Source organism: Bos mutus, chromosome 21 (genome assembly GCF_027580195.1).
Source record: "Bos mutus isolate GX-2022 chromosome 21, NWIPB_WYAK_1.1, whole genome shotgun sequence".
Classification (NCBI taxonomy): Eukaryota; Metazoa; Chordata; class Mammalia; order Artiodactyla; family Bovidae; genus Bos; species Bos mutus.
The window spans coordinates 23,548,621-23,561,059 of NC_091637.1; the positions used below are offsets into that span (position 1 = coordinate 23,548,621).

The 12,439-nt window shown below is 37.1% G+C and overlaps 1 protein-coding gene across 1 annotated transcript in view; it reads right to left on the bottom strand.

Annotated features, from left to right (window-relative positions):
- Window positions 1-12,439, bottom strand: part of LOC102286063 (ADAMTS-like protein 3) — a 224,963-nt gene that overhangs the window by 12,858 nt on the left and 199,666 nt on the right. The window contains 1 exon segment of the mRNA XM_070358133.1: window positions 865-976. Within this exon segment, the coding sequence (XP_070214234.1) occupies window positions 865-976 (112 nt within the window).

Here is a 12,439-nt window from a genome sequence, read left to right on the forward strand (position 1 = left end):
CTGCTTTGGGGGGGTTCAGGATTGGGAACACGAGTACACCCATGGTGGATTCATGTTGATGTATGGCAAAACCAATACAATATTGTAAAGTAATTAGCCTCTAATTAAAATAAATAAATTTAAATTAAAAAAAATTAAGAACAAATGTACTAAAATTCTGCCTATATACAGAAAATGGCAGGATGTTGGGGGAACATCCAAAAGGAGCCTAACATGTTCCTTCTGTCCTCACAGACAACGCCATCTTTGGTGATGGACTCACAGCCAGGCGATTCCCATGAAGGTTGGAATCCTGACCAGCAGGGCTGATTGTGGCTTTCCTTGGGCATCCAGATACGAGAAAACCTATTCTACTCCCAAGAACTGAGCCAACTGAACTAAGCTGAGTACATGTCCCTCCCAGAATGGAAAGCATCTCTTTTAACTTTGGTGTCCAAATGAAAACACATATTTAACTGTGTGTGAAAGCTAGAAAATAAATTAAAACTAAAGAGATATTTGTTGTTTTTCTCATGGATAATTAGAATCAAAAAGAATTCTTTAGGATTAGAATTTTAAAAGACATAGAATTTGAAAGCCTCCCTATCTCTTTGCTCTTATTTTGGGGTCCATGAGAGACATGCAAACATGTTTCCAGTTCTTTGATCAAAGGAAGGGTGTTCTCTAAATCCAGTTTTCACCTGTTTTCAAGAATAAGGCAGATGCATGTTCATTAACCCCACTGGGTCCCAGGCTGTGGAGTAAGATGCTGCATGATTACACGTCTCTAATTAGCACACTAACTTTAAAGTCAGCTTCAAAAACACAAACATGTCATTTTTAACTCTGAGCTCTAAATATTTAGGAACAAAGCCTGCGCCTCACCTCCTCCACATGTCACAGTGCAGGGAAAGAAGTCAGTTTGTCTCCACTGATGGCTGATCGGCTGGTAGAAGAAGAACTGGACCACACTGTCCTTAGCCACAGTGTACCTGGTCTGGACAGAGAGAACTGTGATAACATATCTGCATGCAACTGAAACAGCTCCTTCCACATCTTTCAACATGAGGTGAATACAATTCACCTAGGTAGATAAACGTGTCTATCACAACACACTCTCGTACATGAAGATTCCCAGAATGTTAAGATGTGATAGCATGTCAATTAAATTTGTCATAAACGGAATTTCAGAAGATCTTCAACCATTCTCCCTGGAGTCATTTTCCCAGGTAATTCCATGCTTGTGAATGAGTTCACAAAAATGTAGGCAGACTTAAAATTTATTGGCATATAGTTGCTTTATAATGCCATTAGTTTCTACTGTACAGCAAAGTAAATCAGCCATTTGTATACTTACACCCCCTGTTTTGGATTTCTTTCCCATTTAGGTCATCACAGAGCATTTTCCCTGTGCTATATATAGTAAGTTCCTATTTGTTATCTATTTTATACATAGTAGTGTATATATGTTGGAGAAGGAAATGGCAACCCACTCCAGGAGCCTCGTGGGCTGCCGTCTATGGGGTCACACAGAGTTGGACACGACTGAAGTGACTTAGCAGTGTATATATGTCAATCCCAGTCTTCCAATTCATCCCACCTCCTCTTCCCTGCTTGGTATCTATAAGTTTGTTCTCTACGTTCATGTATTCCTTCTTTGCAAATAAGTTCATCTGTACCAATTTTTTTTTCAGAGTTTTTAGTTTAACATTTTTTCTTCCTGATACATATGATTTTAATTTCTATGAGAACAGGAACTGAGATGTAATCTGGGTTTGCTTACAACATGGAACATTTTAGGAATCTTACATTTTTAATAACAACATCCCTAAGCATCTTTTAGCAGAGCCTTCTGAAAGCACAATTACAGAAACTCAAAACGTACACAAATCCACAGTGTTTGCATATGAGCCTTGCTGCGTCTAGTTAACAGAGAGAAGGTGCATCGCTGAGCGTAAGAAGGCAGTTACAGACAAAGATAAGTTTACTCTCAGATTATTTTATTTCAGCAAGTCCTCTCCCTTCTTCTTTCTTTTCTTCTCTACTGATTGAACAAATGAGTGAATTGAGGAAAAGTCCTGGAATGCAACACAAAGAGAAAAGTAGAGGGAAAACAAAGATTAAGCTTATGGGGAACAGAACCAGAAATGCCAGTATTACATGGAGTTAAAGAGAAAGAACAGAGGGACTTCCCTGGTAGTCTAGTGGTTAAGACTCTGTGCTTCCACTGTGAGGGGTGCAGGTTTGATCCCAGGTCCGGGAACTAAGAGCCCATGAGCTGTGCAATGTGGGAAAGACAGAAGTACTCAGTCTAAAATATTCATAAAGTTCTGAGCAGACATCATAAAAAAATGCAACAACAAAGACAAAGAGAAATTCTAAAAGTCATCAGAAAAAAGATGATTCCCTACAAAGGAGTGAGAATCAGAATGGCATCAGATTTCTCATAGGCAATAATGGATACAAGAAAACAAACACCTTTAAGATGATGAGGGACAATAGTTTTTAATCTAGAATTCTACAACCAAATTATTCACTACCAATCAATGATCAGTTGTCAACTTATGAACAATCTAAGATCAAATTAACAATCAGTAATTGGTGAACTAAAGTTTTCCTCAGAGACAAAATGACAGAAACATATATATGAATTTAGAAACTCAAAGACTACAGCAAAAAAAAGAAACAGTTTTTACTTGGGAGGGGGGGGAGGGTGGGATGATTTGGGGTATACTGAAAAAGAACTAATATAAATGCATAAGAAAGTAATGAGATGCAGGAAGCAGTAATGATGAAATGATCAGTAAAGCTTATTAGTAAACATAAATAAGAACGGACTGAAAAAAAAGTTTGATGTACTTACTTATAAAACAGTAAAAAAGTTGTAAAATTATCAAATGAAAAATTCTGGACAGGAGATGTGTGTGGAAGAAGGGAGAGTTACAGGGATGGGATGAGGTTACAGAGTCAGAAAAGACTTCTAAGGAGTCTAAGAAGTTAAGAGTTTTTTTAGATTCACGAAGCACCATGAAGCTCAAGCAGAAGAAAGTTACTAATTACATCATAGTCAAATTGATGAAAAACCAAGAGAAAATGGTTGAAAACAGACAAATAAGATACATTACCTTCTAAGGGACAAAAATAAGTCTGACAGCTGATGTCTCAACAGAATAAATGGAAGCCAGAAGACAGTGGAGAGATATCTTCAAGAAAGAGTTTCACAATGACAAAGAGGTCAAGTCACTACAAGAGCTAATGATTCTAAAAGTTAGTGTACCTAAACACCAAGCTTCAAAATATGTAATTAATTGACAAGAATGGACAGACACCTCCACAGTCACAGTGGTAGTTTTATCAGGTCTCTTGTGGTAACAGAATACAGAGATAAAATTCAGTAAGGCTATAACTTTTGAATAAAACCATTAATAAACATGACCTAAATGATATATGTAGAACACTGTGCCCAACAACAGAAGACTACATATCATACTCTTCCAAAATTTACCACAAATTGTTTTCACAAATTTCAAAACATTGAAATGATATAATGTTCTCTGACTACAGTAGAATTAAGGTATAAAATGATGTGATTTCTTGAAAATTCTGACATATTTGGACACTACACTTGTAAATATACTATAAGTCAAATAATATATCACTATGAAAATTATAATACAATTTAACTGAATGATGAAGGAAAGATTTCATATTAAGCTTTGTGGAATGAAACTTTAAGGCATGCTTTGAGAGAAATTTATAGAGTTAAAATTGTATGTTATGGAAAAATTGGATGAAAAATCACTGATCTAACCATCCATTTCAAAAAATTAGAAAAAGAAAAGCATATTGGATCCAGAGAAAGTACAGAGATGGTAATAATAAAGACAAAAGCAGACATTAATGATATGAGAATTAAATTGCATATTAGTGCCTTATAAACCCAAACAGTGTTTCTCTGAAAAGTTTAATAAAATTGAAAGCCCTCCAACATGAACAATTAAAGGAAAAAAAAAAAAAGAGTAGGGACAAATAATCAATGTTAGGAATGAGACTCACCACAGATTCTCTACATAATGGAAGAAATAAGACAATACTATAAAAAAAAAAAATCTATGTCAATAACTTTCAAAAAGCTAGTTGAAATAGACAGGTTCCTTGAAACAAAACTGACACATAAGGAAATCAAACATCTGATTAATTAATCAAACATCTGAAGTATTTCTCAACTAATAAAATTAATAATCTGACAAAACATTACAAGGAAAAAACTGACATTACAAAAATAATCATAAATAAAAATAATTTAAAATCATAACTCAATGTATTTTATACTTGTAAGTAAATACTGACAATAAATTCTAATAAAAAATAATGACCAATAAAGTTTATTACGGGAAGGTAAGATCAGTTTAACATCCCCAAATCAATGTAGTTCACTATATTAAAAGGAAAGAAAGAAAAAAACATAATCATTACTTCTATTGAACATTGTACAAATGTCCTAAGTAATGCAAGAAAGCTCCAATACTTGCCACCTGATGCAAAGAGCCAAATCTTTGAAAAGAACCTGATGCTGGGAAAAACTGAGGGCAGGAGGTAAAGAGGTTGGCAGAGGATAAGATGGTTAGATAGCATCACTGACTCAGTGGACATGAATCTCAGCAAACTCCAGGAAATAGGGAAGGACAGGGAAGCCTGGCATGCTGTATGCAGTCATGGGGTCTCAAAGACTAGGACATGACTTAGTGAGTGAACAATAACAACAATCCAAGAAAATTTCTTTAAAGTATACAACAATTGGAAAAGAAGAAACCAAACTCATTATTTGTGGGTGTCATAATTGTGTATGTACATAATCCAAAAGAATTCACAAACTATTAGTATTAACATGTGAATGCAGTGAAAATATAATGTCAGTATATAAAAACCAATTAGATTTTCATTCTCCAGCAGAAAACAGAAAAAATTTTAAAACATTTACAATAGCATCAAAATAATAATCAAATATTTGGAAATTAATTAAAGATATGCAAAACACACACACTGAAAATTATAACCATTATTGAGAAGACAAAAGAACTAAATAAATGGATGAATACACCATATTTATGGACTGGAAGACAATATAGGAAGGTGAATTTTCTCCAAATTGACCTACAGATTTCAAAGCAATTCAAATAAAAATCAGCAGAATAAAAATTTAGAAGCATATTTCAAAGTTAACATGGAAAGGGAAGAAGGCAAGAATATTAAAGATAGTCTTCAAGAACAAAGCTGAAGAAATTACACTGCCAGATATTGACTTGTTCTAATGTTACAGTAATTAAATCACAATGGTATTGCTGCATAGAGATGAATAGTTCAGAAGAGAGTGTAAAAATAGGGCCCACATATATAGTTTGGAATTTAAGATAGATGGGGAAAGGATTGTCTTTTCCACCTAATGGTTTTGGCTCAATCTGGATAGTCATGGGGAAAAGATACTGATTCTACTTCATATACAAGTATCAATTCTAGTTGGATTATAGCTCTCAGTGTGAAAGGTAAAATAGTAATGTTTCTAGACAAAAATATACAAGAATATTTTTATGATCCAGAATAAAGCAAAGATTTTCTAGCCAGGATACAAATAGCTTACACATAAAGTTTAAAATTAACAACCTATAGCACAACAAAATTAAGAATTTCTGTATGGGGACTGGTAGCCATAAATACATTTAATGGAGAAAAAAGTTGAAAATGAATTAAGAATTTAACTCTAGAAATTAAAAATATAATACCAAGATAAAACCCATGTAAAGAGAAAAGAAACAAAAACTAAAATTTACATGAATAGAATTCTTTATAAACTCTGAGAGTTAATAAGACTAAAATCTAGTTCTTAGATACCTCAGAGACAAGCCTTTGAATGGTTTGAACAAACAAAAATTAGACAAGGAACCAGAGAACACATTTAGGAATGAAAAAGACATAGGTACAGGTGAGTTTTTTTTGTTGCTGTTTTGTTTTGTTTTAGTGATAAAGGAAGGTTATGATTACATTTCAAAAGTTAAATTTGAAAAATTAGATGAACTGGACACTTTTCAAGAAAATAATAAATTGCAAATGTTTCTACCTCTGTGATTCACAGCACACGTTTAAAATGAGATGGAATTCTGGCCAAGAGGAATGATGAGATAGGTAGATTTTATTTTCTGTTAGACACTGAACTCTATCCCCCACAAAAAGTTATATTGAAGTTCAAACTCACAGAATCTCAGAAATGATCTTATTTGGAAATAGGGTTTTTGCAGGTCTAGTAAAGCCAAGATGAGGTCATTAGGATGGGCCCAACCCAGTGTGACTGGTGTCCTTATGTTACCGACCAGGGTTCTTGGCCTCCTTGATCAATAGAAATTGATCAGAGGCAATATAAAAAATTTAGGCAAGTCTTTATTGCAGCTCCTTCTGCAGCAGTGGGAGAGAGAACAAACAACAGATTCCCCAGCTCCCTGAGGGGGCAAGACGCAATCCTTTAAATGGGGTGAGGGTAGGGGTGTGTCCAGGGGGTCAGACTGGAGGGGTGACTTAGGTGGTTTGTCCACCCCTTAGGTAGTGATGTGTGCAGGGGGCATGCTCAGTACTCTGCCTTTGTTCCTGACACCCAGTTTTGCTCCTGACACCCAGTTTTGCTCCAGGCTCTTCAAAAGCGGCAGTTGGGCTTTTCGGTCTCTTTGGATCTTTTGTCCAGAATCTGCCCCAACTGTGCATGCACAGTTATTTTTAGCCCCATATAATTTATTTGTATTTTGTCACATGAGAGGCTTGCAATCATTGCACTGAAAGGTTCCAGGTCCCAGCCTGTCTCACATTATATAAAGTGAGACATTTGGGCACAGATGTGGACATGCACAGAAGCGAAGTGATGTAAAGAAAAGGTAGAAAAGCTGAGGATTCAAGAAGTGAGGAGAGAGGCATAAACATATTCTCTTTCATGTCCCTTTCAAGGAACCAGTCCTGCCCACATCTTGATTTTGGACTTCTAGCCTCCAAAACTGTGAGATCAATAAACAGCTATTGTTTAAGCCACCCAGTTTACTGTGCTTTGTTACTTTAGGTTCAGGAAGTGAATGCATGCACTGACTCTGAAAACTGTTCTGCTGTGTTTTGAAATACATGTGGACATGGGGATTTAGCCACCATCTGCACCACACTGCAAGGCTAAAATCTTCTCTTTGAGAGAGAGGAAAACATCAAACCCTCTCATCCTTGGGTAAGTTAGATGAGCTGCCATAGCTCCCCAGAAAGAAAAAGACAGACCTTGTAAGTAGAAAACATACACAGTATCCAGAGCTGTGGTTGGAGGAAACCAGAGCCAAAGGCTTGCCCAGCTGAAAACCAACATGAATGTACTTAGCACCACTGAGCTGTACAGTGAAACATGGTGAAATAAAAACATTTTTCATTTTACCACAATAAAAACATTTAAAAAAAGAAATGAGAAAATATTTTTCTACAGAAATACAAAATATCCAAATAAAAAAAAAAGATAGACAACTAACATAAAAAGGAAGATTTCAGACTATTTGAGGAAAACTTTTTTTTCCCTTGAAGAGGGACATACTTTTTAAAGAGGGGAAAAGCCACCAGCAATCTTTATTAAAATAGTTAACCATGGAAACTAGATTATTCTCATACACATATACTGAAAGCAGATATTCACAAACATCTACTTACAGATACTCAGTAAATTCTTACTGAAAGGATAGCGCCTCAGGGTCCAACCAGCAAAGTACACAGCATCAACTACAGGCTTGAGACTCTCTACTGCTACATGGTGGCCACATACACATATTGCAGAAGCAAAATAAGAATATCTCAGGGGCTTACACAAAAATACTGTGACTCAGTAACAGAGTGACAAGAGTCATCCACTAGAAATAGATCATTCAGGAAAATAAGGATACTTAGTGAGAAATCCACTGGGAAGAAGAAAAAGTGCACTTTTTAAAGAAAGGTCCAATCATGAAAATACAGCTTCTGAAAAAGTAGTAAAAAAGAAATTCCATCTCATTGGTGCAGTGAGTTGCCAGATTTCAGAATCAGCACAATAGCCACAAAATAATCCAGAAGGCCATGGATGCCTTCATATTTTACTCATCACATCAGAATGTAGTTGTTTTCAACCTTCCATTTATTAAAAGTCCATGTTGTTGCTGTTGTTCAGTTGCTAAGGTACGTCTGACACTTTGTGACTCAATGGAAGCAACGCAACAGGCTTCCTGGTCCTTCACTATCTCCTGGAGATAGTGGAGACGTCCATGAAATGAGGTCTAATCTAGGAACTGTATGCAAAGTGTGCCTTTGTATTTCAGTGCACCCAGGACTGAGCAAAATTATTAACAGCACTCTATGGGGTAGAGCTGATGGAGGTGATGGAATTCTAGCTGAGCTCTTTCAAATCCAAAAAGATGATGCAGTGAAAGTGCTGCACTCAATATGCCAGCAAATTTGGAAAACTCAGCAGTGGCCACAGGACTGGAAAAGGTCAGTTTTAATTCCAATCCCAAATAAAGGCAATGCCAAAGAATGTTCAAACTACCATACAATTGCGCTCATCTCACATACTAGCAAAGTAATGCTCAAAATTCTCCAAGCCAGGCTTCAACAGTATGTGAACCAAGAACTTTCAGATGTTCAAGATGGATTAGAAAAGGCAGAAGAATCAGAGATCAAATTGCCAACATCCATTGGATCATAGAAAAAAGCAACAGAGTTCCAGAAAACATCTGCTTTATTGACTACACCAAAGTCTTTGACTGTGTGGATCACAATAAACTGTGGAAAATTCTTCAAGAGATGGGAATACCAGGCCACCTTACTTGACTCCTGAGGAATCTGCATGCAGGTCAAGAAGCAACAGTTAGAACCGGACATGGAACAACAGACTGGTTCCAATTTGGGAAAGGAATACATCAAGGCTGTATATTGTCACCCTGTTTATTCAACTTCCATGCAGAGTGCATCATGCGAAATTCTGGGCTGGATGAAGCACAAGCTGGAATTAAGATTGCTGGGAGAAATATCAATAACCTCAGATATGCAGATGACATCACCCTTATGGCAGAAAGTGAAGAGGAACTGAAGAGCCTCTTGATGAAAGTGAAAGAGGAAAGTGAAAAAGTTGGCTTAAAACTCAACATTCAAAAAACTAAGATCATGGCATTCACTCCCTTCACTTCACAGCAAATAGATGGAGAAACAGTGGAAACAGTGACAGACTTTATTTCCTTGGGTTCCAAAATCACTGCAGATGGTAACTGCAGCCATGAAATTAAAAGACGCTTTTGCTTCTTGGAAGAAAAGCTATGATCAACCTAGACAGCATATAAAAAGCAGAGACATTATTGCTGAGAAAGGTCCATGTATCCATAATTTATCCATTAGGCATGTATGGATGTGAGAGTTGGACCATGAAGAAAGCTGAGTGCTGAAGAATTGATGCTTTTGAACTGTGGTGTTGGAGAAGACTCTTGAGAACCACTTGGACTTCAAGATCAAACCAGTCAATCCTAAAGGAAATCAGTCCTGAATATTCACTGGAAGGACTTGATGCTGAAGCTGAAACTCCAATACTTTGGTCACTGATGCAAAGAATGGACTCATTGGAAAAGATCCTGATGCTGGAAAAGACTGAAGGCAGGAAGAGAAGGGGACAGCAGAAGCTGAGGTGGTTGGATGGCAGAACTGACTCGATGGACATGAATTTGAGCAGACTCTGGGAATTGGTGATGGACAGGGAAGCCTGGTGTGCTGCAGTCCATTGGGTCACAAAGATTCGAACGTGACTGAGCAACTGATCTGATGAACTGAACTGTGGGGTAGAGCTGGTCTTCACATTCTCTCAGATTGAAGTCAGCTCTTCCTATTTTTTTTTTTTTTTTTTTTTAAAGATCAGCTGTTCTTAGTTGATTGGAATGGAAAGAGATACAGTGAAATACAAGGTTAACCATCATCAGAGACCTCACACCCATTCTTAACCTACCACTAGAAGGAGAGCCATCACTTGATTGCCTCATAGGCCAAGCAGAGATGAACAGAAGCAGAGTTCCCAGTCTTAGAAACAACACAGGCTGGGTAGTACTACAGTGCTCTGACCAAAAAAAAAAAAAAGTAACCCATGGAAAAGGATATTTCCTAGAAACCCACAGAATTTGGACAAGCTTGTAAGTCAGGGAAAACCATCAGAATTATTCTTGCTTCATCACAGCATCTCTGATTTGCCAAATTCTCTCCCACTAAGTACACCACATTCATGAAAGAAAATGGTTTGGGCATGAAAGTGAGGCTTTATTTATGCATGAGTCAGACAGTTGTGTGTAACATCCTCTTTGATAAATAATATATTTTTTAAAAAATACCTTTCTAGTCAAGAGAGATCAAAAGCTTTCCAGAAATTGAAGTTAAAACCCAGAATTGTTTATTAAATCTGAGAAAATTAGAACTCAAGAGACAGGAAAATAGAAGACTGAGTACAAATTCAAACAGTGGCAACATGCTGCTAAAATGAATTCTATTAAGAGGTGAATATATAATTTGGACATAAAGATGTAAAGTAATTTTTGAGTGTTGTCTTTCAGTTGCTAAGTTGTGTCTGGCTTTTTTGTGATCCCATGCCCTCCAGGCCCCTCTGTCTATGGGATTTCCCAGGCAAGAATACTGGAAAGGGTTGTCATTTCCTTCTCCAGGGGATCTTCCCAAGCCAGGGATCAAACCCACATCTCCTGCATTGGCAGGTGGATTTTTTTTTTTTTAACTGCTGAGGCAACCAGGGGAAGCCCAATTTTAACTACACATATAATATATGACTGTATTTCTAAGAATTAAATTTTAGAATATTATAAGTAAAACTAAAATCACTCCCCAAAGCACTGATACCCTCTAAAATAGCCACTATTTTCTCAGTGTTTTCAGTTTGGAATATATCCTCTCAAATCTTAAAAAAATGTATATACACACAGACATACACATATTCATATATGTACATGTGTGTATATACAGACACACTCAAAGTAAATAGTTTATGTATTTATGTGTGTTTATTCATGAGGTCAATAAACAACACATTTTCCATGTTAATACCTTCACCAAACAGTTCCATAAAATTTTAACCTTTGTGGCTATTTTTCTCATCCCATCACTGTACTAATGTTTCCTACTTGGTCAGAGGTCTCTAAATTGACTTGAAAGGAATACAGATCTTCTGAGTAGGGATGAAAAGAGAATTTTTTAAGAGGGTATGTTTGTGTTTGTGTGTGTGGGTTTTACTACTTTAGCATCAAATGGGAAAACCTTAAGAGAAGCAACGCAAGCCCAGAATTTATGTACAACAATGGGTAAGAGAGAATAGAAGGAAAGAGAAATGACAGTTAGGGCTTCCCCAGAAGACTTTCCCAATGCTGCTGTCAAGGAACAACATTGGGTTGATGCTTCAAGGGTCTGACACAAAAGTCACTTCAATGTCTGGGAATAGCAAGTGACATCCAGTAGTGGCAACTTAAACGTCTAAAAATGTCTATACCTTTAACGTCAGGATTACATGAGGGCCCGGTGTGGACCATGGCAAGTGAGGACGTGTGCCTTGTGGTGAAGGCAGCTGTTACCCAGCTGCAGCCAATTATCACCATGGCGGAATGCAAGCTGGTGGTCAGACCTTCCCATTTTTTAAGTGAAGCAGGAAAAAAAGAACACTGGTATTTTAATATAAAAATCTCTTGATTTTTTTAAATGTTGACAATTTAAAACTCAAAGTTTCAAAACAACAACTCCACCCAGACTGACACTTGGCTGGTCACACTGGAGGCTGACTTTGCAAACAGGACAGCAGTTTGCAACTCTCCTCCAACTCCAAATGTCTTTCTCTGCTGGCACAACCAATACTTTGATGAAACTTTGACAAGTCAACATAGAACAGTTCTTTAGAAGGCACTGGGTCTTCTCACAGGTAAATATATTCCTGGCAATTGGAGCGCTTGTGTTTCTTCCCTTTCCATTTTGAATGAGTTTCCCAAAAGGGATAGATAGGACAAAACCATCCACTGGAACACCCCTTTCTGCATGTCTTAGGTATTTTTGGTTGTATCAGAAGAATTTCAGATTGTGTCACCTTGGAAATACATTGGCCACTGCATTTCATGTCCTCTGAGTAAAAGAAGATCCCCAGATTTACCCAAGAGAGGGGACACAGAGCCCTGGTCACAGGAAAGAAGAGTTCTTGTGAGGGGACCTCGTGACAGCCAGACAAGTGCTCATGATGAGACATTACTGAGGAAACAGGAAAGGAAGGTAAGGGAGGGGCCTCTGTCTTCTCTGCTCTGCTTTGCAAGGAGAGCAACAGAAGAGTCGTGGTTTAAGACATGGAGCATTTAACCACAGACCATTCTCACTGAACTCCATCAAGAGGTTTAAAACTGAACACAGC